The sequence below is a fragment of the Acipenser ruthenus genome, chromosome 30 (genome assembly GCF_902713425.1).
Source record: "Acipenser ruthenus chromosome 30, fAciRut3.2 maternal haplotype, whole genome shotgun sequence".
Classification (NCBI taxonomy): domain Eukaryota; kingdom Metazoa; phylum Chordata; class Actinopteri; order Acipenseriformes; family Acipenseridae; genus Acipenser; species Acipenser ruthenus.
The window spans coordinates 11,719,277-11,745,452 of record NC_081218.1 but is presented as its reverse complement, the minus strand read 5'-3'; the positions used below and the strand labels follow the sequence as shown (position 1 = coordinate 11,745,452).

Genomic DNA, 26,176 nt, shown 5'->3' with positions numbered 1-26,176 from the left:
GCACTTACTGTTGATACTGGATCACTTCCATAGCCATTCGTCAGAACTACTTAAGTGTTTAAGAAGATTTTAAAGTAGTGCTGCTTTAAAACACTGAGCTGCCGATCCAGGATCTAACTATTGTGGCTGTTGTTTAACGGTGTAAATGCTCTCGTTTTCCTGCCGGCGCTCTGCAGGCTCACCTGGTGAAGTACATGGTAGCATCTGCCTCAGACTCGTGTGGGCGCAGGGCGTCATACACGTACTTGAGGTCCTGGAGATCGGAGAGCTCGGGGATACCACAGGATAGCATCTACACAGGGTCATGGAGGGAGGGCAGGGGGTCAGGCAGTGGTCAGAGGGAACTTAGGTATCAGAGGTACTTATAATCTACGGCAGACATTTATTATCCTTAAATATTTAACTTATGCGTATGTATTCACTTTAAATCATTAGTGCGCCAGGGAATATAACAGTTTACGCAGCGTGATCTCCAGTCACTGTTATCTAGATATGAAGTCAGCCTCAGCTCTCGTACCAGCCCCAGCAGGTTTAGGAAGAGGTGTGTGTGCTTGCGGATCAGGTTGTAAGCCTCGCAGCACAGGTCCACAAAGTCGTGAAAGCGGCTGGATGGCTTGTCTCCCCCGTTGATCACGTACGCCATGTCCGAGGTGAACACGAAGGGGGCCCGGTCTCTGCAAGACATGAGACAGACCAGAGCGCGTCACTCCGCCACTCATCCACACGGTTTCACAGGAACAGTACAAACACATAGCTAATATCACTGCTGATAACTCCAGATCACACTTGCTGAACACTTACTATTCTCAAAAGAGGAATATTCTTATTTCGCCCTATCCTTTTATCATCATCATCATCTATTCCTAAGCATCTCTTGCTAGAAACAGTACTCTCTGCTGACAGATATTCTCTTTTATTCACCGTTTGATGTTGCCGAACATCTGCGCGTGGCCGAGGAACTTGCCGAAGTCGATGTGGAACATGTGCCCACTGGTCTTCAGCATGATGTTGTCGTTGTGTCGGTCGCAGATCCCCAGGATGTAGGTGGCCACGCAACAGCCTGCGCATGAGTAGATGAAGTTCTCCACCGCCTAGACAAACACACAGGGAAACAAGATCACTAAATCAGGGGTGGAAATAAGACTCCTATTGCATAGCAGTTTCACCCATTCCAGGGTTTAATACAAGCTTGATTAGTGTACAGGTAACAAGCTCAGGTGTGTCTTATTAAGCTCATAACCAGGAATGTATCTGCTATGCAATGGGAGTCTTATTTCTACCCCTGCAAATGACCCTGCTACAACGCTGTCATTTTCTGGATGGTGGAGCAGACAGGCCCCCTCACCTTCTCGTACTCGTCCTCGTTGGGGTTGTGTTTCTGCAGCCAGTCAGCCAACGGCCGATCCTTAAAGGAGCCGGTCACTCCGTGTTCCACCTGGATCTTCCGCAGTGTCTCTGCGTTCGGGATCATCTCCACCATTCCTGCAATGCAAACAGAGAGTGAGATTTATTACACGTATACCACTGCTGCCTCCGGTACTACAGAGCAGTAACAGAGCTCCCGTTTCATTTCGTATGGCAGGGTTTAGTCTCTCACCTCGTCCGCGGCCAGTGGAGAAGCAGCGGAAGATGACCATCCTCATGTCCAGCCCCTCCTGCACCCAGATCTTGTTCATGATGCGGATCATCTGCAGGGTCAGCATGTCCTGGCGAAGATCATCCCCTGACTGGACACAAAGCCAACAAGGGGTGGGTCAAACATAACTAAATCGCACAAGACTGGCTCAGCCATGTTTTTGCAGTTTAATCACTGCTGTTAAGATGTACTAACAACTATAACTTGCACACTCCTTAAACGTGCCTCAGTGAATTTTGTTATATGCAACGTGTACCTTGAAGATTACGTTGATGTTGTCGCCCAGCGGGTCCACGTTGAGGAAGGACAGTTTCAGAGGAACAGCGTTGGAGTTGAAGTAGGAGCAGGCCTGCGAGCAGTAGAGACAGAGACAGCGAGAGGGGGAGTGTGAGGGAGTGTTGGATGCTAGTTTCTTCTGGAGAAGTTACCAAACGGTCTTCATGAACGGACCCACACACAGTTCCCATCCCGTCCTGTCCCCCCATAGTTACCGGGATGTTGATGCCCTTGACCAGCAGGCTGGGGTTGAGAGGGAGGCGGCAGGTGCAGTTGACTGTGAAGAACTGCCCCACCTCGTCCAGACCCTCGCGCAGAATCGCCTGGAACAAACGACACTATAAGGACCCGAGCTTTCTACACTGCACTGAATACACCTGCGTTGGGCTTTAAAAAGGTCAACTAAAATTCTGTTTATTGTACATACAAAGGAACAGATTTATCAAGGTCTTTACTTCAAACTGCAACTAGCACCATTTTTTGAGGGGAGAAAGGAAAATAAACCTGTTTCATATAAGATAACAACTAGACACTCCTGGGTCCTTAAAAGTAACCTTGTGGGTTGTTTACAAAGCAAAATGAGTTCATTCTATAGGGTGATGCAAAACGTTTGTCCATAGCTGCATGTCTATGTGGCAGCTCTGGCTGTGTATAGTATGGTCCAGGCCCTGGTACTCTCCCGCCTAGACTACTGCAACTCCCTCCTGGCTGGCCTCCCTGCGTCCGCCACCCGTCCGCTCCAGCTCATCCAGAACTCTGCTGCCAGCCTGGTGTTCTCTCTGCCTCGCTTCGCCCACGCTACTCCACTACTCCGCTCGCTCCACTGGCTCCCGATCACCGCTCGCATCCAGTTCAAGACTCTTGTACTAGCCTACAGATGCCTTGACCAGACTGCACCCAGCTACCTCCAGACCCTCATCTCTCCCTACACCCCCACTCGACCTCTCCACTCCGCCTCCACTAGAAGACTGGCTCTACCTCCGTTACGCTCCCCTGCCTCCAGAGCCCGCTCCTTCTCCACCCTTGCTCCGCAGTGGTGGAATGACCTTCCTACAGATGTCAGGACTGCCCAGTCCCTGACCACATTCCGGCGCCTCCTTAAGACTCACCTCTTCAAACAGCACCTGTAGAACTCCTCTGTTTGTATCCTGGGACACTATCACCCTTCATTTAAATGTGCTTTATTTTGCTCTTATCTGCCCCCTATCTTACTGCATTTAATCCTGTACTTCAAAATACTGTAATATGCCAAGTGTTTAACCTGTAGTATTTTGTATTTAATCATATCCTTATGTAACTATCACTATTTAATCATATCCTGATGTAACTATCACTATTATCTGCTGTATTATTGAATTGCGGTTTGTCACACTTGAACAAAAGTTATTGTATTTCTTGCTCTTATTGTATTACTTGTATTGTAACACTTGAAATGTATTTGCTTATGATTGTAAGTCGCCCTGGATAAGGGCGTCTGCTAAGAAATAAATAATAATAATAATAATAATAATAATAATAATAATAATAATAATAATAATAATAATAATAATAATAATGGTTTAGCGCACTGACCTGTCGGGAGGAGGGCGAGGCCTCTCGCACACGCTGTGCTACCTTGGCCAGGATACCGACAAACCAGCACTGCCGGTCAAACTCGTCTCGAAGCCCCCTCCCCGAGCAGCACAGCAGAGCAGCCAGCAGGTACTGGTAACGCGCACTGAACTGGGAGTCCTGGAGGGCGTCCTTCAGCAGCCTAGAGAGAGAGGGGAGAGAGGGAGGGTCTGAAGTGGGGACACCCTCCAAGGCTTTTAAACATCCAGCCCTGTGAATCTCTCAATTGGACAGTGAGATTTCAATACACTCTGCGGAGGATATTAAATGAACGATCGTGGAGTACAGCTCTGGAAAAGAAAGTATGTACAAAGCTAAATTAAACTGCTAAATTCTATGAAGGCAAGTCATTCCGTCACTGAATTTGAATCAAGTTGCTCAGGTGTCCTCTTTTTTTATTTGCTAGGCCAGATCTTATTTGCAGCTGTCCAGTCCCAACTGTTCTTATCTTCTGACTCACCCGATGCTCCAGAGGGCGCTGTGTCAGTACTCACCAGAACAGGTAGTGTGCGATGCGAATGTCCCCGATGGCTCTTCGCAGCAGGAATCTCACCAGAGGGCTGTCCAGATAGCACTCGTACTTCAGGGCCTGGGCAAAGAGTGGGAGAGAAGGAGAATGCACCCCTCATTAGGATTAGGAAGCTTTTCATTTACAGGTACCTATTGATCCCTTAGCATGAGGTCTCTATAACAAATCTGAAATCCTGAATGCATTTCAATTCTAAGATCCCCCCCCCCCCCCCCCAACCCAACCCAACCCAACCCAATCCTGACCCTTCAATACCCCCCCCACCCCGTACCTGCACCAACTGGGGTAAAAAGTCGAGCAGCTCAGGGTCTGAGATGGAGTCCATCCACTGGACTGCTGTGCGCCGCAGCTCCTGATCTGGGAATCTACACACAGCGAGAGGGGTTAATGTTCCTGGTAGAGCAGGTTTCATGAAAGACTGGAGGAGGAATTCAATTCTTTTTAATAGAAAGCATAGTCACTAAGTAAATGCTGACACTCTTTCTTAGTTTTTATATTTCGACTCAAGACGCACACTGGTTTTATTCTTGTAAAGCGGACTTCTAGTGTAGTTTTTTTTTAATCCCTCTTGCTATAAAATGCAGCCCGTCTCCTAATGCTCTAGGTTTATGAGTGTGTGCCTGATTGTCTTACATGGCGTGCAGCAGCCCCAGAGAGTCCAGGTGGTTCATGCAGGCCCATTGCTTCAGCAGCACGTAGATGTCAGGCAGACAAGCCCACTCCCAGCTGGGGGCGCTAGCGAGCACCAGGGGTAGGCAGCCGCTCTCAGCGTGGCAGAAATAGCGCTTCTCCCACAGCAGCTTCCTGTCCTCCTGAGTAAGCCTAGAGAGGGGGCAGAAAGAGAGAGGGGCAGTTAGACATGGGGGCAACAGGACTAGAAAGGCAATTAGACTTTCGACTGCTCTTAGAAAGGCGGGGGGGGGGGGGGTGCGATAGGCAGGGGAATCAGAGAGAGCCAGTTACAAAAAGAAAAATACAAGCTGTAAATAGAAAAAAATAAAATGTTGAGTGTATATAATGATGAATATCGGAATAGTGCTTAAAGCATTTCCTGGAATGGATATTTTTGCATCTTAAAAGTTCCTGTCCCTTGATGGACTTATTTTAAGTTGACAGGAGTGGAACTTTGCTGCTGTTTCAAGGTTTTCCGCCAGGGGGCGATGGAGCCCTTTTATAGCCAGAGAGCCAGGAGAGTCAAAGCACTGTTTCTGTCAGCATGTTTTCTCAACTCCCCTTTGAATCACACAGCCCAGGTGAGATCAGACAGGAAGAGGCACACCTGAGTGGCCATACATACAGGTGCAAAGTGTTTATGAGCACCTGTTGTAGAAGATCACCTGCTTTACACAGTACAGTTAGTACTAGAAAACACATTGAATCCTGATAGATTCAATGTCATGTTAGCTGCAATATTCTACATACATTTTGGCACATTTATCAAATAAAATCAACAATAACCAACTGAATAAATAAATACATACAGCCATATACAAAAATACATGCATACATATAATAGGGCAGCAGTGTGGAGTAGTGGTTAGGGCTCTGGACTTGGGTTCAATCCCAAGTGGGGACACTGCTGCTGTACTCTTGAGCAAGGTACTTTACCTAGATTGCTCCAGTAAAAACCCAGCTGCATAAATGGGTAATTGTATGTAAAAATAATGTGAAAAAATAATGTAATTGTATGTAAAAATAATGTGATATCTTGTAACAATTGTAAGTCGCCCTGGACAAGGGCGTCTGCTAAGAAATAAATAATAATAATAATAATAAGAAGAATAATAATAACAATAATGTATAAGCAAATAAGCCAAGCAGACAAACATTTCCGCTACTGCCTTCATCGTTGTATTTATTACATGGTTTGATAAAGGCACTAGCTGAAACATTATCTACCAGACTTATTCGAGTTATGGATGAAATAATGATAAAGACCCAGGCATGTTGCTGCTCTTTCTGGGTGGGTCCATGGCAATGCCCCTCCCATCCGGTGATGTGAGCCAGGCTCCTCCCCCTGGCTTCTCTGTCTCTTTGTTCCAGCTGCGAAGCGGAGGGGGTGCGTTGGAGACAGTCCCTTTTGTGTTGAGTCCCTGAGCAGCAGTGTCCCGTTCCCCTCGCTCCACCAGCCAAGCCTGGATCAGATTGCAAGCAAGCAGGCCGGCAGGCGGGCTAGAGCACTCAACAACACCGCTTGAGTCACAGAGCCCTGGACCTTCTGTCTGTCTGTGTGTGTGTGTGTGTGTGTGTGTGTGTGTGTGTGTGTGTACACACATGTCCCCCCAGGGTGTGACCAGCCCTGTAGCACAGCCAGTCCCGTATTGAATAACCACCCTAAATCAGGGACTGTCCATAGAACATAGCAATGGGGGGAATTTTTAAAAGCCATGTCGGACCATTAATTAGCTGTTTTTGATGAGTAACGGTTTTACAACATGTTATAGGTGTATTTTTGTTTAAATGTTTCTGTATTTGCTGGACACCGACTAGATAAAAGTGATTTTCAAGGCGTTCTGTTGTAAGCACAGACTGGGATGGCGGTGGTGATATATCTTGGAGGGGGAGGGAGGTTCCTTTACAGATGGCCCCTTTGCCTATACTGTACCACACCCCTCCCCCTCCATCTCAGATTCCATTTCTCTATCACTCTCTCAGATTCCCCATCTATGACCTCACCCCCCCCCCCCCCCCACTCTGAATAGCGCTGGGAATGCCTCAGCTCTGAAATGGGAATACATACAGAGAATTGATTGTATTATGGGGATTAAAGATTCAGGAACAATGACCCAATATAATACTGCAATATACTTCCGTTACACAGCTCTTCTGCTGCAAAACATATTGATACCGAACAGCAACACCAACATTAAAATGTCAAAGCAAGTCACCCCTCACCAGATCTTGTGAAGATTAACATTACTTTACAGTTAGTTGTTGCTTTGAAAGGCACCAGTTGTGCCGTTTCGGAAACAGGAGTCTTACCAGAAAAGGGACTTCTTGTGCAGGACGTCCTGCAGCTGTCTCTGGCTGTCCCGGTCCAGACGGCTGAACTCGTACTGGGGGCTGAATTCGGCGGGCGGGGGGGTGGTGAAGCGCACCTCAAAAGAGGATGAGGGGAAATCCACCTGTGGGACAAAGAGATGGGTTTCTATTGGAGAGCACTTAACTGAGACACAAACTCAGGGGTTGCTTGTCCATTTTTGTAATTGTTGTGTGCTCAAATTATATATTTTAAGGTATTAGAGAATTTCAAAGAGATTACTCCAGTCTTTAATTAAATCCTATTATTTTAACTTAGAAAATGCCATGCTGATGTTACAAAATGAATAGCAGAGAACCTGGGAGTGAAACAGCAGCAACTTTTCGTTCAGTGTTGTCTGCAAAATATCTGCATATTGCAAACTTCAAAAGGAAGAAGAGGGCTGGGGGAAGTGATAATGTTACAAGTGCTAATAATACAACAAGTCTCCGAGGGAGAGGCAGAGAGAGAGAGAGAGAGAGAGAGAGAGAGAGAGAGGCTGGTCCTGTCAGAGAGGCAAGAGGGAGGGAAGGAGGAGAGAGTGGAGGGTGTCTGGCTGGAGCACTGCGGAAAGCATTGTGCCACATCATCAACCTGAAAAAGAAGAGTGGCAGAGAGAGAAGAAAAAGTGATTGAGGGGAAGAAAAAATGAATAACTGAAAGAAATAAAGATGCAACAAGCTTGCAAGTAATACATCACCATGCAAGACAAATACAGGCTCTATACAGTATGTCCTGAATGCAAATACTGGACTCTCCCGTTGTCTTAACCACGAAGAGGGCACTACAATAAGGGTGGTGCATACTAAACGTTTACTAAAAGATGAGGACATTTTCATACTGGCTTTCCGTAAATACAGAATAGATTATGGTATTCAGCAATAGTCTGACAGGGGTTTTATTCTTGCATTATGAAGAGGGAGGCCGGTTGTTCTGCAGTGTCTGATTTCTATCCACACAGCTGTTCAGCCTCCCCTCTCATCTGGAGCAAGGCAGGAATGCTGGCAAGTTCAGAAGACAGCACTGAAACTTTTCACTGCATCTTGCGCTCCACCTATTTCTTTTCGCACATAATCAAGTATTTGATTATTCTTATTCACACTTCCAGGGTCCATTATCAGCTGCTTACAAATCTTTCTGCATCGTACTTCCACCGATTAACTGGGACAGCTTGTAGTTCAAAGGTCACGTTCCCGGAAGCTTGTTCTACGACCTCACTGTTGGTTTTCTATTCCCACAAGCATGATGGGGTGCAGCGTTTAGGCCTCAAGCTCTCCCGGGTTGATCCCAGAGCATGCAGCTCAGAGACAGAACAGTGATGTTAATCCATCTATTCATCAGCCACTGCAGGAGTCCCTCACAATAGCGTCCATTCACAAGCTTGCCCTTACGAAACCATGTCCTGTTACTAACAGAAGCAGAACTTTGAAAGCAATAAATCTGGGTATCCAGACTGGAAAATACCCGGGTATTAATTATAATTTCATAGCCTTGCTTGAGATCAGTTTTCCTGGATTCAGACTCTTTGGTAAACTGGTTGTAATCTGTGCTGCATCAGATACTTAAAAGCTGCAAGATGATCAATTAGCAACAGATTATATAAATTGATAAGGGTAGGAAAACTAAACCTGGGATGGGTCTGAATACTTTTACAATAGGTGGATATAACTACAGTAAGCACTGCATTATACTGAGAGCGGGACAGCGATACAGAAAGAGGGGGTAGGTAAGGGGATGGGGGTACCTGCAGGATGACACTGTCTGGCTGGCTGAAGTTGGGGCTGCTGGATCGAGTGTTCCTGCTCTCTGGGGTTGAAGGCCACAGTCCCAGCAGCTTCCTCCCACACGCCAGAACACTGTGAAGACAAACACTGCATCAGCCCAGGGTGCAATCCAAAGGAGCAAGCTATTGCAAGGAAGGACCATCCTCCAGATGCTCAATGAGCGCACAGCAAGACCCCATCACAACCTGTTTTGCAAACCTTGTTGAGCGCTGCATACTAACTCAAAGCAGGTTCCCAGTGGAAACAGTTTTGAATGTATTCTAATAGGGTAATCATAAACACAGTGTTCCAGGCTCTGTAAACTAATATATATTAGGTTACAGAATCTGAAAGCACAGAAGCCAGACTCATGAGATCCTGCGTTGATGGAAAGGGACACTAGCTGAGAAAACCAGCGAGATAAAGAGATACTGAGAGGGGTGGGGGCTCTCCAGGGCTGGGATTGGAAACAGCTGCTTCTTGCTCCATTTCTCCGGGCAGCTTCCCAACCGGAAAGCCGACAGATTCCCTGGCATTCCTCCGGAGGAGCCAGGATTTCTTCAGGGACAGAGCTCCTACCAGACCGGAGGGTCACGTGGGTCTGATTTGAAAAAGGTCAGCTTGTAAAATTAATCAACTGCATGGCAAGTACAGCAGCGCTTTTATTTCCCTTTCAAAATAAGTCATAAATGTTTCGAAACCAGTAATATGCACCAAAGTTCTTACTGGATAAGAGTAGCTCTTACTACTAGAAAAAGCACCAATTCTGAAGCAAAAGAAAACAAGACGTCTTTATTTTCCTGCTCAGCAATTCTGTTTTTAATTTGTAGCTTCTTTTTTTCTTACTGTACAAGAATGTTTCCCTTGCTGCCAGTCCTGTTTGGTCTGTGCTGTGCTCACCCCCACCCCCCACTCCCAATCAAACTCTGAAGCAGTAGGCTTTTTTCTTGATAAATGTGTCGCTTTACTGCCAAAGTAACTCCTTCAGGGCCATTTTGGTCCAAGTTGTTTTTCCAACCAGTCAATGCTGCTTGTCTACTGGACTCACTGTCGGAAGTTGAAGAGTGGCATGGTGACCCAACCCAAGGCCTCTGCGCTGCGCCGCTGCTTGTTTTTCTCCTCAGCTCCCCCCGGAGGTGGCAGGGGCATGGCGTAGAGGGTAACCGTCAGCTGCGTCTCCCTCGGCAACCTGTTTATTTGCACAGGGAAGCAGATCCTAGGATAGAAAGAAAGATAGAGAGAGTAATATAGAGATTGCCAAACCTAAACAAAAGGAATCCTGACTCTGCTTGAGACGTGGGTATGGACAAGACCATGTAACTTCCTGTTTAGGTCTGCAGAGCGAACATCGACACAGAGAAAGCCACAGCGGGGTCAACTGCAGATGGGATCGGAGACGAGGTGCCAGAACTGGACCTGCCTTCCAGCCCCACATTCTGCGGACGCACGCTCCCACTCGGATAACACCAGCCCAAAACAATCTGCCCCAGTTTATCCAGGGCTGGAAACATCTGCGGGCCTGATACCCCAGGACAGGGAACTTAGAGGGACGCTCGGCCCAACCTGTGGGATTAAAGGGGAGGGCGACAGACCCACTATTTGGTCCAAATGGTAATCCTAATGATAATCCTAATGTACTCATGTGTGTCATTAGACAAATCTCCTGGGCACCGATAATACATATACATATACAAATTTGGGGCCACAATACTGAATAACTTTGTTACTCTGAACCCAAATAGAAGTAAGTCAGTAGGAGATTGATCCTGACACCCTCGGGAATGTGTGCTAAGGTGTCATCATAACTGTGTTGCCTTGCAGGAGTGTCACCACTAGATGTCTGTTGCCAGCGATATTCAATACCCCAGAAGTGCGAATTAGTCTACAGTTTCTGGAGCTTCTGAAGCAAATAAAAAAGCCATTCATATTTAAAAGGGTCTGGAGTTACCCATTAACAGCAGGTTATGCTCTATAATGAACCAAGGAGCCATGACCCCAGCCCTCAGACTCACCTCTGGTCCCACACCACCAGGTGAAACAGGTACTTGCTGACGACCTGCTTGCTGGTGTGTTGAGGGCTGCAGAGTTCCACACCTCCGTGACTCAGCGAGCATGACAGGTGGAAACCTTCGTAACTGCAGGACAAACAGAAACCGAGACAGATGAAAATCAGAAGGAAACTGCAACTATTTAAAAAATAAAGACAGAGAGAGACACAATCCAATCGTGTACATTAAAAGGTGCTGTAATGAAAGCATGGCAGACTCTCCGATAAGTCTGGATCGACATGAAGGCTGCTCTAATGTAGGAAACCACAACAGGTGTAGATGTTTTGGTTCACAAGTGTAATAGAGTTTGGTCTCAATCCACATATCAGTAAAACACCACATTACAGTATGCTGCACAATTGGCCATCATTGGATTGGCATGGAGCCTGGACTGCTCCTTCCAGGGTGGCATGTGGGGAAACCGCATATTGCCAGTGCTTGTGTTAGCGCCTCTCTATTAATTAAATAGAGAGTGCAATCCAGCATCTTTCTTGAGCGCCGCATTGTATTAGTTTGGATAGGGTGAGGGCTGAAGGAGGGAGGGACGGAGAAGGGTGGGAGCAGAATGGGGGGGAGGGGTTACTGTGTGATCAGTGAACAGCCAGCCCCCCCTCCCCCTCCTGACAGACAGATGGCATGCGACACAGCGCCTGCCCTCCCACACCATGTGACAGGTGCCTAGCGACCAGCCAGCCGCTCTCACAGTCAGAAAGGTCAAAGGCCACGCAGGGTTCCCAGGCTGCCTTCTTTGTCAGGCACCAATCATCAATCAGCATCCATTTCAGAGGGGAACAATGGTGGAGTCCCCAAGGATCAAGGGACCCCAGGGAATGGGTCGTACCATTCAGTCACACTCCAGGCAGGGGTGGGAACTGCAGCACTGTGCCAATCAAAATGGAATGGGGTGGGGTAGAGTGGTAGGTTGAAATTAATATGAGTGTGTCTATGTATACAAATATATATTATATAAAATTAGCTAATTTTTGTAAGAATAAAAAGTTTGTTTTGTTGAAACCTTGATTGTGGACCTGGACTTTTGGGGGTTGCCGTCTATTTCCTTTCTGTGTCTCTACAGCTGGAATTAATTTAATTGAAAGGGTTTGCATCAAATCATAAAAACCCCTGTCATATGAAGCACAAACTTTGACTGAAAGAGTAATGCTACCCCTGCTAAGCACCATAATGGTGAACAGTTGCAGTTGATCTGGTCCGTAATGTCTAGCAGTCCCTGTGGGTTGGGTATTATTGCCGTGATTGTACCTGGCAGCCCATGTGATCGGGATGCGGTTGGCTGCGTAGATGTTGAAGGACAGCGGGCTGCTGATTAGCCCCGCCTCCTGCGTGGACGCGGTCAGCCGGCTGCTCTGGATGGCCGTGTAGAAGTTGGCGTTGAAGGTGGCGCAGTACAGCTGTACCAGGTCCAGGATAGAGGCCGTCAGAGACTCCACCACCCTCTCTGGAAAAGAGTGTGAGCGTCAGACATCAGGTACAGCTCACCCAGAAGATCTTACAGTATAGGACAGCATACTGTTTATTAATAAGCATTCTCAGGTTAAAGAAAAGCAGTTGAGAAGAAGGAGAAGGAGAAGAAGAAGGAGGAGAAGAAGAAGAAAAAGAAGAAGATTGTAGGTTTGTTGTCTGTGCATCAGACTACACTTACTACAATCTGAAATCTGCAGGAATGCAATGGATTGAAAACTTATATCAATGCACCGCACTATAAAATACACATAAGAACAGACTGCTTAGCAACACAAAGTACAAGAAGTGATTATAAGAAGTGATATGAGGGTTGACCAAAAGAAACGTGATATTGTACTTTGAATAGGAAATGAAATAGTGCCAAACAACTGACAACAGAACCTCACAACTAACATCTCCTTCTGCTGCAGACTCTTGGTCACAAACCATTTGTTTTTAATGTTTATTTAAACACAGTTTGAGGAAACTAAACATGCTTAAAGAGAAGATACATCTCAACTAGCTTGTTCCTGGTTAAAAGCTTCAAAATAAATGACTAAATAAAAGTGGATTGGCTCATTACCTCGATTCGCTCTCTGCGCCAGCACTGCCACATCCTGTCAGGGATGAGAGACAACACAGCTGTCAAGACACGCAGTATTCGAAGAAGAGAGAACTGAAACATCACACTACGCACACAAACCACACCGCGGCTGGGGAATTCAGAAATATTATTTTTTTGCAAAGCTTTGCTGTTCTTAGAATAAAAGATAAAACTAAAATGTGCTTGCTGCACACAGCCACACACACACACACACACACACACACACACACACACACACACGCTCTCGCCCTCTACCTTCTGGACTCGGGGCTGCAGACGGCAGGGGCAGGCGGGCAGCAGGCTCAGAGCGTTGGTAATGTCGGGGGTCTCGACGGCTGCCAGCGAGTTGCACAGCGCCTTTACTGACTGAACCAAGCGCTCCACAAGAGGGGGGAAGTCTGCCTGCAAGAGAGATACGGAGAGAGAACTCAAAGTTGAATTCCATGATTACTGCTGACTGGGGTCTGCGAAACCAGCCGATACTGCGCTGTACAGCTGAAACATTGATCCACCACGAGCAGTACCTCAGCCAGCAGGAAGCACTCTCCCTCAGTGTGGAAGGTATCAAGCAGCAGCGTCAGGGCCTCCCTGTCAATGAAAGAATACAACACGATTACATGCATATAATAGCTAGAGCAAGAAACATCATCAAGTGTACTTCCATACAACCGTCTCCCCACACTACTACAAAAACCTTCACTTTGTCACGGATTTTACACAGAGCCCTGTAGTAATCCCTTAAGTGTATGTGGCCTTACCTGGTTACGGTTTGTTTGATCGGTCTCTCCTGTAGCAGAATGTTGTGATTCATTGTGGAAAGAGTTTTGTCATCATCTTCCTGTCAATCAGTAACACACGAACCAATTAGAAAGTCACAAAAAAAGTACTACCCCTAGTCTTACGGCTGAACCCTGATCCCACTGGAACACCACCACCCCCTGGTCCACTCACCCTCCTGGCGAGCTCCCTGCACACAGCACTCCTCTCTGTCAGGCTCAGCCGAATTTCCCAGTCAAACTTGAGGCACTGTTGGATATACTCGTGACTGCCCAGTGTCTGGTTACTGAAACACAGGAACACGTTAGGTTAGAGACACAAGGGTAAGAGAGAAATTAAAAATATTCATTGTAGCTATGGATTACATAAAAAACGTTGCACCTGCTCAGGAACTCTTTAGAAACTATAGTGAACTTAACCTGAACTACTTGGCTTTTTTTTCACTTTTTCTTTTTCTGTGACATGGTTAAATGAAAGGATACTAATTTATAAGCATGCAGCAATATCCTGCTCCTAATGAAGAACCAACCGCGACAGGCAATAAAACTGATAATCCATGGATGGGAAGATAGAAAATTAAAACAGAAATTTGCAAAAGTGTGTGGTACAGTAGGCAGTTAGTACAGCTGCAAGATTGCTTTCAAAGCAGCTGGCTGTTTTGCAAGGTTCGATGTTATAAGGTTTACTCGTTATGGCAATATTATTGAATGATCATGCCAAAGAGATTGTGAATTTGTGCTCTACTGGCATGGACAGAGGGAGAACAATAGTCCCGTTAAGCACAGGAAGTCCCTCCCTCCCATGACGGTAAACTGTAACCTTTCGGTTATCTGGTAGCGCCACATTTCCTGCAACACAACTGCGCTAGCCAGCTGCGACGGCAATCGCCTCCTGAGACCTTCCCTCCCTCCTTCACTTGCCTCCGGTTCTCTGTGAGCCATACAGGACGATAGACTAACCCTCACTTTGACATACACGAGTGTGACACACAAGCTATATATCAGGAACATGCTGTAAAAAATGTCACAACCAAGTTGCACACACACCAACAAATATTCCAGTACTGGTACTTGTTGGAGGCTGTATTTTAATAAGAACCCAAGAGTATCTAAAAAAAGTCCCAAAGGATACAGTGTAATTAATCAGTCACATAAATTATGGTTTGTTGTTTTAAAACCACACCACTAACCCGTGAACAAGCTTCTGACCAGAGAGCTGGCAGTTCCCAGCCAAGCTTCCTGTCTCACCACCCCACTCCTATAACATGACAGGCCTCAGGACAGAACTGCGGCTATAAAAACATAGCGCTCACAGGCAGAGACTGGGGAGAATTTAGGAATCAAAATAGCCCCTACAAGCCACTGAACAGAAGAAGGAGAACAAGAAGAATGAATTTAGTGCCCGATATCCCTGGGTTCAGTTTGAACACATAATAAATGGCAAAATGTTGAGTAACTGTAGTAAACTTAACTGAAAAGAGCACACTTTATAATCTCTCAGTAAGAGTTCCCTATATTAGCCGCACTCCCTGTATCACTGCACCCTAGCACAGTTCAGTTTGAAGCCCCAATCTGCCGAAATCACTACATAGCACAACATACAGAGTGGAGGGCTGCGAGATGGTTTACTGAGGGGAGAGCGTTGCTTACTTCTGCAGGAACTCCTCCAGTCCGCAGGGTTTGAGAATGAAGTCGTCTACATCAAAGCAGTCAAGGTTATCATGTGCATAGCACAGAGTCTGGTAAATGAGCAGGTCCACAGTGGATGAGCCTGGGAGAGGTGGAGAGAGAAGGAGAGGGGGAAGAGACAGAACTGTGAACACCGGTGCATGTTAAACTAGGAGCACAGAGACCTACAAAAAAAAAAAAAAAAAACAGGAGTGCATTTTATATGAATGTAACGGACGACAGGCTGCTCAATATAATGGGGATCTCATATAACGATATGAAAACTAGCCTGCAGAACGGATGCAGTACCATCGTTTTCCTGGACTGTAATTGATAGTTTTATATAACAGAATACTGTTTAATGCTGCCACCTTTAAGAGAGGAGATGCATATTAGACACACAGAGGTAGTTCCCTTAAGTGGGCTTACTTATTGTTGCATTTTCCACCATGTGCACCTGTAAGTTTTCATGGCTTGCACTTATTTGGCTGCTAGATTGTACAGCTTTACTGTATTAAATGGACATAGGAAATTAGCTCAAATGAATGGCATGCTAATTAAAGGGAGTTTCCAGTATACAACAGTTACACTGTTTGCAAAGAAATACATATGATATAGATTCCAGTGCTGTGAAATTCAGTTTTTTTGTATTAAAAAAAATCGTATTCACACTGTACATTGTAGTAGTGCAACTGCATATGCTTTCAAACTAGCTGTTTGGCAGATTTCCTGACTGACATCTCACTGACACTGCGTTACTCACACAATACTGGCACAGTGAATAATAAAATGAAGGCTCTGTACCTAAAAATATCTTCTTAATGCTACTGGATCACAAGCAAAGGAAAAAACTAAAACTAGATCAGTGTTTAGGCAGTGTTTTACAGAATCCTAATGACTATTTGTAGGAACGTAGCAATGTTCTGAGGAATTAAATCAAGTCTGAAGTTCCTGAAACCCTTTTAATCTGTTTTAGAAAGATTTACTTATTCTTATTTTTTAAAGCCATTGCTTAACCTAAGAGAATGCTTGTAAGCACTATTTGAGAATAGGGCCCATTGCAGCAAATGTTCTTGCACAGTGAAGGCTGATGAAGGGTACATTTATCGAGACCTTACCATCGCAGGTGAAGGTGAGGGGCTCTCTGTGGTGGTCACTCACGACGGTCACCTTCATGCTCACGCCATGACCGTACTGCTGGTCATCTCTGGCCACGGCCGGACTCCACACGAAGCCTGGGTTCTTGCAGCAGTCAGTGTAGGAATAAGCTGAGCGCAGCCTGCCAACGCATACACAGGGTCAGAAGGTAAGAAAGAGCTCCAGTGAACACACAGGATAGAACAAGCAAGACAGATAGAGATCTGGGTGAAAATTAGGAAGGGGGCTACAGTGTAACAATGAATGGGTTTTAACAAGAATGTAAGAAATGCTCTTGAAATGGACAGGTACAGTTGCTGTAGAAGAGATTGTAAATACAGGAGTAGTGCAATACAGAGTGACAGATAGAGACTCTTACACATCCAGCATGTGACAGAAAGCAGCCACCTCCTCGTCTCTCTCCTCGGACACCTGGAACAGCTCACAGCCAAAGCCAGGCACCCTGGAACGCAGCGTCACCTGCAAACAACACACACTCAACTTAACACAGCGCGTTCATTAACACGGGTCTAGTGTTATACAGTCGCCAGCACTGCATGCACTGCCCTGTGTGCTACACAGAACGGTAAAGCTTTACTAGAATGCTCATCTATAGTGTATTGCCACCTTTGTCATTAACTTAAAGTTTCAGGCAAGTGCCAAGTTTATTCTTATTATAAGCAGAGAGAGAGAGAGAGAGAGAAACCAGAGAAACAATACTTTAAAACAGGTATAGGTTTGCATTACGCAATGCATGCAAGCCAATAAACTCCCTATACTATCACCAAGAAACAAGCATTGCTCAGCATCTTACTGGTCCTGCAGAGACCCTCTGGTTGTCCTTGTTGTTACGGCGGAGGGGCTGGTAAGTTGGGGGGGGTATCTGCGGGGGGAGGGTCTTGCTGCGGGCGACTGGTTTCCCGGAGGTTTCCCCACTCCTCCTCCTGCTGTGAGGGAAGTCCCCATTAAGCTGGGCCAGGGCCTCATTGAGCTCCTGATAGTCCCTAAGCTGGTCCTCCTCCCTGGAGCACAGCTTGGGCTGCTCAATCTCGGGGGTGAAGAGGTTGATGTCTCGGGGAGTGGAGCTCCGCCTGGCCGGGACTGAGGGAACCAAGAGGTCCGGGAGGATAAGGCGCGGGGGAACGGCTGGCGGGGTGTCATGGGAGGTCATGTCTTTGGGGAGTAGCAGAGACGAGCCCCCGTCTTTAAAAGGCCGATCGAGGATATAGATGGGCTCCTTTGACGTGTCCCGGGGTTGGAGATTGATTCTCGAAGGGTTGGAGAGGCTCTCCTGAATTCGGGGGTGCCGGTTCAGATTGGGATCGGACCCCGAGAGCCCCTTCAGTAGGGAAACACTGCCTCCTCCTGTGGTGTTGTTGAGTTTCTTGTTAGCCCCGTGTGTCTGTGTGGAGATGGAGGGCACCGACATGGGTAGCTTGCCCACTTGCCCCACACTCCTTCCAGGGGGAGTCTGGTCCTGTTTCAGCCTCGACAGGGCGTCGTACTCCATCTGCAGGGCCTCAGCTAGAACAAGCTCACGGGGGCTCAGCCCCAACTCCCCACAGCCCCAGTGCTGATCGCCATCGCTCTGTGTCTGTGCCGCCGACATGATCCCACAGGGGGAGTGCGAGAGACTGCAGACAGGGGGCGCTATGGGCTCTTCGGGAACTGCATCAGGCTTGGAGACCTGCAGAAGGAAAGTGCTGTTAAAGTCTGTAAACTTAATATTATACTTAGTACAGTAGCTTTGCATAATTTTGGAACAAAAAAACAAACTCCTTGAGTTACTATGTGTACAATTCTACTATGTTAAGTTTCCTGTATGTATCCCCCAAAGTTACGACAGGGCAACTTCTCGAACTCCAAAGAGTTCATATAAACTGTTAATTTCTAAAAATGTCATAAAAAATGTATGACTGAGGGGGATATAAGACTTTGGAGAGGCTATAATATAGACTTCCATGCTTTGGAATTGCGCCTATTTCACTGAGGTGGGGCCATTTCAATGCTGTGTACTGAACTAAGTGATAAGACAATGGATCTTCAAAACAAAAACGATGCCCATGGGATTTTTTTGGTTAAAAGATCTTAAGATGTTTTTGAAACATCTTAAAACGAACAGTCAATACCCCAAACCTTCCATACAAGGGTTTACTGTCCTTCCTTAGCAGAGCAAGTGGGAGGGAGCCAGAGATAAGAGATGCAGGGCAAAGTCCCTGCTCCATTTACACTTTGTACCACGACTCAGCCAAGCAAACACTCACAAACTCCAGTGTGTAAACAGCGTTAGCAAATGTTAGCATTTACAGTACATGACAGCTGCAATGAGGTCAGGTGGCTGATAACACAGCCTAAAGAAGCCTCGTTTACATGCAAGCTACGAGAAAGTCTGAAGGCCACTGCATACGGTATGGGCACAGCACTGGCATGCTCTTGTGCTGTATGAGACCCAGCAGCAGGCAGCTCATTGCATCTGACGTACTGAGCCAAGACTCCGAGACAGTTTCAGTTCCCCCCTCCCCCCTGCCGGCCGCTTCAAGGACACTCAGAAACACCGCAAGGGAAGTCCTGCTGCTTTTGAATGACTTTTCCTTCCTGTGCCGACCGCAAGGCTGTAGCCCATCACAGGGGGTAAAGACTGAGAGGAAGCCAGTCTCTCCAGCTAATGTACAGTACCGACAGAACGCACCCCAAAAATGACCGGACAAAAGTGTGGCAAATTACTTACTCTGTGCGAAATACACTTTTCTTTAAATTGAATTAACTGAATACCATGAAGGTTATAGTGTTTTAATGTTCACATCGCTGTCAGACGTTTAATGCAAAGAGGCATTTAAGCTACAGTGCTTCCATCCCAGGATATATTGTAGCCTTGTGTGACAGGGTATACCCTGTCCTTATATTTATTTGTATTATTTTTGTATTATTATTTAGATGTATTTGTGTTAAAACAATGTATTATTATTTATTGTTGTTTTGTTTGGCAAGGAGAGTTAAAAACCTTCTCTGGCAAAAATACTCATGCGGAATGTGGCTGTCTTCAAATTGGTTAACTGTCTGCCAATTTGAGGACAGCCACATCAATATAAACGACAGCTGTGTGCTGGAAGGGAAGGGAGATAAGAGGAAGAGAGAACAGACCAAAAGAAAGTAAGCTAAACAACTGCTATCCGGCTGGCTGCACTCCAATCGATATATAGTGATAGTTTCATGTTCAACAGACTCTCATAAAGGGACGGATCCTTGCTGTACCTGCTCTGCGGACCTCAGTCCCAATTCTCTTAATTTAGCGCAAGCATTAAAATGTATCAACAAGCTCTCCTTGGCACATCTCACTCACTGCCCATCACCTTGACAGGAAGATCCTGTCCGCCCCTTACCAGATGAGTCAGTGTTGCTGAACGGCGGAAGAGGGCGACCTGATCTGAACACATATCATCACGGAAACAGTGTCACTGTACAGCACGGCTCACGGTAAACACTTTCGTTTAAAACAGTGCTTATTTGACAACTTAAATGCATATGTTTTTGTATTTACTGCTGTCGGTTTGTACAGCCTGTGGGCTTTTGCAGAGGTCTACTCCCATGGTCTGCCAGAGTGAGGAAAATAAGCCAGGCCATGGAAGCGAGATTGACCTCTTGCACAGAACAGGAAGCAAAAGGGTGTCAGCAATCTAGTGTGGTACTCCAAAAAAATCTAAAAAGAATAAGCAGAGAACAAACCCATCTTCAGAAGCAGCACTGTGATAACGGAACCAGTGATAACATTAACAAAAGATACAGAATGGATATTAGAGCCTTGGTTACAGTATCACCCACTTAAGAGACTTACAGGTACCAGCGTACTGCAGTGAAGCAGACAGACTGTCAGAATAGACCTTTGTGAAGGGCTCAAAATAATGCACCTAGAGAGAAATCCAAATATGAATTAGCTAGTTTTGAAACTTTACTGCTGGGTTTTCAAACCCTGGAGGACAATGTTTGTAGAAATCGGCAGCCAGTGTGTTGGTGTTCTAGAGAAAGAAACATAACTGTGAGTCTCCTGGTTGTTATCCAGAAACACTGGCCCTTGTTCTCTCCAAGCTATGCCCCAGAAGGGGGGTTTGGTCAGTGGGGGTGTGCATCATTGATCCACAGAGACCCACAGCCTGGCTGCTGGAACACTGGCTCACAAAAATGAATCTCCCATAGGGAATTAATCTGATTCAATTAGGATTGCTCCCAGATTTACAAAACAAAGGATTGAAGCCATCACGTGAGCCAGGAAACTCAGACACAGTCACACGGCCCTTTCTTACACAGGCAGACAAAGAGAGGCTGTCACCCCACACCCCCCCACCCCCACACGTGCATACACACTTTGTCACACACACTCCATCCTCCAAAACATGTTAGAAAAACACATCCCCACCAAGGCCGCATACTGCAGACAAAGTTTCAATACCACGCAAAAGCAATTCCACCGAGTGTAAGAGATGCACAGACAGAAGGACCTTAACAAGCTTCACATAACTGGAACTCCAATTCAAGATATAGCCTATGTACACTCCACTATATCCCATTCCCCAGGGATATGCATGCAAAGCAAGGGGAAATGAGCAGAAAAAAACAGCTTTGGTTCTCCGTCACTGTAATCCTGCACATCAGTAACTTTAAACTTTATTTCAGTCCCCAACATGCACCTTAATAACGAGCAGCTAAAAGTGGAATCACACAATACAGTAGCAGAGTTGCTGTTTGCACGGCTGAGTCGCTCAGGGGTTAATGTGCTCTCTGCAGAACAGAGCTGTGACAGGGTGTCCTGAGCCCTATTGTCAGGGCTGCTGGTGAACCTTCTAGCTGTTTAGCACAAATACAGGGCTGTATGGTCTGCAGCATACAGGATAGAGCAACAGTATAGCCGACTGCAGAACCCTGTCCTTGCAATGCAAGCACCTGTACAGTAAACACGGTGACGTAATATCCACTACCGGGTGAAAATAACACACTGCAATGAAGGGGATGCCCACAGAAAACTTTCCATTACAATCGACGAGCTCTTGCTAAGCTTATACTATTTAGCAATAACAGGATGTCCTGCTTCGGTAGACAAAACTTGCACCCGAGTTGCTTCTGTTCCACTCACTCTTGCATGCTCGCACAACTTGTTTGAGATACACAGTCCAGTTGTTGTACATTGTTTTCTACTTTTCCCAATATTTTCCTACAACTACTGTACTGCCCTCATAAATGAATAATCAGCTTACAATGCTGTCTGCGAGACTCGTTTTCTGTGCACACGATCGGAAGTCTGCTCAATTCGTTATGCCCGTATGCAGTTCAATAGTGCATTGATTTTTGGGATTACATGAATTTGTGACCTCCTAACTTTAAGACCTGACAAGCGCATATGCCCTGGGACACTCAGCGGGGCTGCTGATGGTATCCAGTATCCGATGCTAGGGCAGTAAAAGGCGCTATACTGTACCATATCAATACCATGTTGACCGATTTAGCACCGACCTTCCAACATAACAGCAGTCTCAAAGAGGGCTCCAAAAGGCCATTACAGGCACGAGGCACATTCCTCACAGGTTGGGACTTACTGTACAAAGATCTACAAGCACGAAGAATGGAATGCAGCAAAACATGTCAGCTGTGTTACTATACTTCAGTGGGAAGAGTCATCAGAGACATCAGTGTTGAAGCAGACACTTGGAGGTGTGAGGGCGGATACTTTCCAAGTGCATTAGATCACAGAGATATAGACTGTGGGTGAAGAAGGAGATGTCTTATCAAGGTTAGAGCTTCCTGCAGATCCACCCACACCAGAGATACAGAGTGGTAAGTAGGCAGCCTTTTTTTTTTTTTTTTTACTAGACTCTCAGACAGGCGACAGCATGGAGACTGAACTACCCGCTCACCAGGCTTGGAATGAGACACATTGCAGGGATGGAGTCTTGGATTGCATTGCAGTTTGTTCCATACCAGGCTTTACTATGAGCTTATTAACACACAGAGCTTGTTATCCTATAGCCCCGATAATAGTAAAACCTGGAAAGAGTCACACTGCTGTGCTGTCAGAGTTTCCAATCTCTGCATTGCTGGGGCAAGCCAAACAAATAACAAACTAAATAAAGAGATGACAAGATTCAGAATGAACTGGACAGAAGTCCTAGCTTTCGATTCCCTTTTGGCAGTAGGGACCCCGTTCAAATATGGCTTCTGTAAAGCAATCTGTGTAAAATGTGTCTGGTAGTCTAACCACAATGTTGAGTAAAACTACTCCTCTTTAAACGATGAACTAAAGGAGGTGATGGAAATGGACCTAGGCACCAATATGACCTCAAGGAAATCTTCCACAGAACATCTATTGGACACACAGGTACAGCGGTTACTTGAGCAAGTACTGCAAATTTAATATGTTTAAATGTGACACAGCAGCTTAAGCTTTCCATGCTGTGTTCTGTACTTAAAAATACTGCATACCTAAAAAGCAAGATTCAAAATGATCTATAGAAGACCAATGACAACATATAACAAAAGTACGTTTTTTATAATGTACACTGCACAGAGTAATCACATACGATCTGTGGCTGTTAGAAGGGTCTCTTACTGAATGTGCACAGGCAAGCAATGCAGACTTGAATACCCCAGTACTGAGAACCTGACCATAACAGAAACTCCAATCTTCCCTGTTGTGGAGCAGAGCCGGGGGCAGCCCACACAATACTAGGAAGTGACAGCAGCACAGCTGTCCTGCAGGACCAAGACACAAAGAGGCATTGCCGTCTCCCCAAGAGACTGTGCTTATGGGATTGTGGGATTGTGGGAGTGGGGCCTGTGTAGCCTTATAGCAGTCCTGTGTTTCTGCCTTCCTAGAAAAAGGCTTTTTATTTATTATTTCAATACTAATTATTTACTAGGTTTAGGTTCACAGTATTTTATTTAGATTTTTTTTCAGAAGGACAAAATTGAATCATTATTTCAAATAAATGCATAGTTTTGACTCAGTAAAATAGTGCAACTTTGAAAATACAGTATAAGCATTTAACAATCATTATACATGCTTCCATATCATTGCTATTGGCAACCTTGTGCCAACCATAACAACATGCGCACGTGCACACGCGCTTTTTAACTTTCTCTTACTTTCCTAGCGACGGGATAGTGTCACTTTGTGACCCCACAACACAACAAATAAATTCTGCAAAGTAAGAGGGAAGAAATATGTTCTACAGCCAGCAAAGCGCACATCAACAAATCTCCAAACCACAGCGTTGTATTTCTGCTCATTGTTTTGATCGTTTCAGTGCGTAGACACACACACACCTAACTATACTGTATTATAGATACTGTCCAAAAATACATGTGTCACATGAAACAGAAGCCTAAACAAACATGTTTATAACATTTTAGAGAACCGGGCGCTAGACTCACATGCAGAACATACTGACTGCAGTTCCCAACACGTTATAACAAAAACAGTATCGGTAGAACAACATCGATACTCATCAGTTTCGCTTCGCAGGTTTCTGACACTTTTTTTCTGCAAATGGCGAATAAAATAAATTAAACCGGATACCCTTTCCTTCCAACCATTCCTCTGGTTTAAATGATGAATGCAGATTTTTTGTCCCAAAAGTCTGTAGCGCGCAACGCGATGTTTAGTTCGTTGTGTGACTCCCCTCTACCTCATCTGTATTGAATACTGCTGTGTTATTTTATTACCTTGTCAATTCAGAATGGGGGTTCACGTTTTGCTTTCTATGTTAAAATCTCTTACCTGCTTCTAGATACCACCAGCACTCAAAGATCAGTAACGTCGCTTGAAATCTTCGAGAAGTCGACGCCGATCCCATACAGGTTAAACAGTCTGTAGTCACTGTTGACGCCTATGTGCAGCGGTGTTGCTTCACTAGATATTTATTAATATTATTGTTATCGCTGCTCGCAGATTTCCTCGTGCCCCAGTTTCATGCGGTTGCAAGGGTGAACAATACGATTTCCTTTCTCTCTCCTCTGCTAGTTTTTCTTTGCTTCGTTGCTGGGAGCTGTTCCATCAGCTCAGCTGCACGGCCTTTCTCATCAGAAGGTCAGTGACAATGGGAGGCGGCGGTGGAGCGCCCCCTGGAGCAGATCCGCGGTAGTGGCATTCTAGTGACAGCATGGTGCTTCTTTGTTAAGGCGTTGCAAAGCACACTGTTAAATACATAGCAACCAGGCATCAGATCGTTGCCGCGTTAGAAAATGCCTCCCTGTCAGAATTTGCTACCCGTAGCATATTCTGACAATTATGAAGGTCAAAATGTGCCACCTTGTCAAAAACGGCCTTGCTTGTTTATACTAGAAAAGCAGGTAGTAAATTCTGATAAGTCGTATTGTGGTGTCAGAAAATGCCACTGTTGTTAATACTATGGAGAACAGCCTTAAATAGTATGGAGACAAAGCCTGTCTGTGTCTGTCCCTTTCGATTCAATGACAGTGTCACGCAATGAGGACAAGCGCTCTATTAAGATCCATGCAGTCTATTTTAAGGGGCTAAACAGTGCTGCATCTACCGCCACTGTGCAACTCTATTTGAATCTTCCTGTTTTTTTTTTTTCCCACCAGAGTAGGTTTAGTGAAATCACATTTCAACATATACTGTAATAAAAATAAGAGTCCACAAATGTTAGCATAGCTACCACTGTGCAAACCACTGTGCAAAAAGAGTTATGTACATTGTAACTATGCATAATAACATTGTGATTATGTGTAAGTACACATGTATTTACTAAGTAACTACTATGTACATACATAGTAATTAGAGACACTTCATGAAAAGTGTTACCAAGTGAGGCATCACAGGCAATACCATATATTATTCCGATAAGGGTATTCTCTGTTATATAGGACAGTCACACCTTGCTGGCCAGCTGCACCACACATCAGAATGATCCTCCTGGAAGCTCACAGAGATTAATAAATGTTGTGGGCTGGTGTGTTGTTTTAGCAGAGCCAGGGTGCGGTGTGTGGGAATGGAATCCTGTTACAGGACAGGACCTCTCCCGTTCCGTTCCCATGCAAGAGCTATACCCCCCCCCCCCACACACTCTCACTGCCGACAGGCCAGGCTGCCAACTCAGACCAGGTTCATGGACTTTCAGCTGCCACAGCGCAGGTCATTTAAGGCTGAGTTCCAAACTGCTGCTTAACGTCCATGTTTTACTTTCACTGTCCCTCGATTTCAATTGGATATTGGCACTCATTTGCATATCTTTCACTGCGTTAATGGAATGCTCTATCTGATAATGTTAGGTTTGCATGATCTTTGTTTTTTTTATGATCTTCTAGCTGCCACTATTACTGATTTATCTCTCAGGCCTCCGAAGATAAAAGGCTATAACTATATAGCACTACACTGCCTAGCACGCCTTTACAAAGCTAGTTACTATTTAAACACTTATAAGCTTATTATCTATCAACCAAATGTAGTACATGGTTCAGAGAACACATCAGCACTAAAAACAAGTACCGATAACGTATGCAATAAACTAAACAGATGGACTGAGCTTTTTCATTTTTAAGGGATCACAAATGACTGGAGCTGTACATTGTTATGCCTCTCTTTAACAGTAATCTTTTAATACCACCTTAAGTCTCCTTTGTGTTGACATATGATAACAG

At 45.5% G+C, this 26,176-nt stretch overlaps 2 protein-coding genes across 5 annotated transcripts in view; one reads left to right on the top strand and one right to left on the bottom strand.

Moving 5' to 3' along the window:
- Nucleotides 1-24,673, bottom strand: part of LOC131702729 (phosphatidylinositol 4-phosphate 3-kinase C2 domain-containing subunit beta-like) — a 30,752-nt gene extending 6,079 nt beyond the window's left edge. For both annotated transcript variants that reach the window (XM_059004602.1, XM_059004603.1), the window contains exons 1-26: nucleotides 24,294-24,673; nucleotides 17,343-18,215; nucleotides 16,908-17,008; nucleotides 16,510-16,670; nucleotides 15,374-15,494; nucleotides 13,899-14,010; nucleotides 13,706-13,785; nucleotides 13,472-13,535; nucleotides 13,203-13,349; nucleotides 12,927-12,960; nucleotides 12,143-12,338; nucleotides 10,847-10,969; nucleotides 9,883-10,050; nucleotides 8,816-8,927; nucleotides 7,035-7,177; nucleotides 4,686-4,874; nucleotides 4,324-4,417; nucleotides 4,018-4,112; nucleotides 3,485-3,665; nucleotides 2,128-2,235; nucleotides 1,893-1,985; nucleotides 1,598-1,727; nucleotides 1,346-1,482; nucleotides 922-1,091; nucleotides 518-674; nucleotides 183-292 (exon numbers count right to left, since the gene is read on the bottom strand). In XM_059004602.1, coding sequence (XP_058860585.1) covers nucleotides 183-292; nucleotides 518-674; nucleotides 922-1,091; nucleotides 1,346-1,482; nucleotides 1,598-1,727; nucleotides 1,893-1,985; nucleotides 2,128-2,235; nucleotides 3,485-3,665; nucleotides 4,018-4,112; nucleotides 4,324-4,417; nucleotides 4,686-4,874; nucleotides 7,035-7,177; nucleotides 8,816-8,927; nucleotides 9,883-10,050; nucleotides 10,847-10,969; nucleotides 12,143-12,338; nucleotides 12,927-12,960; nucleotides 13,203-13,349; nucleotides 13,472-13,535; nucleotides 13,706-13,785; nucleotides 13,899-14,010; nucleotides 15,374-15,494; nucleotides 16,510-16,670; nucleotides 16,908-17,008; nucleotides 17,343-18,137 — 3,821 coding nt within the window. In that variant the 5' untranslated portion in view covers nucleotides 18,138-18,215; nucleotides 24,294-24,673. The remainder of the gene's footprint in view (nucleotides 1-182; nucleotides 293-517; nucleotides 675-921; nucleotides 1,092-1,345; nucleotides 1,483-1,597; nucleotides 1,728-1,892; nucleotides 1,986-2,127; nucleotides 2,236-3,484; nucleotides 3,666-4,017; nucleotides 4,113-4,323; nucleotides 4,418-4,685; nucleotides 4,875-7,034; nucleotides 7,178-8,815; nucleotides 8,928-9,882; nucleotides 10,051-10,846; nucleotides 10,970-12,142; nucleotides 12,339-12,926; nucleotides 12,961-13,202; nucleotides 13,350-13,471; nucleotides 13,536-13,705; nucleotides 13,786-13,898; nucleotides 14,011-15,373; nucleotides 15,495-16,509; nucleotides 16,671-16,907; nucleotides 17,009-17,342; nucleotides 18,216-24,293) is intronic.
- LOC131702731 (acidic mammalian chitinase-like) overlaps nucleotides 1-26,176 on the top strand; it is a 122,645-nt gene that overhangs the window by 55,240 nt on the left and 41,229 nt on the right. The gene's annotated exons all lie outside the window — the stretch shown is intronic.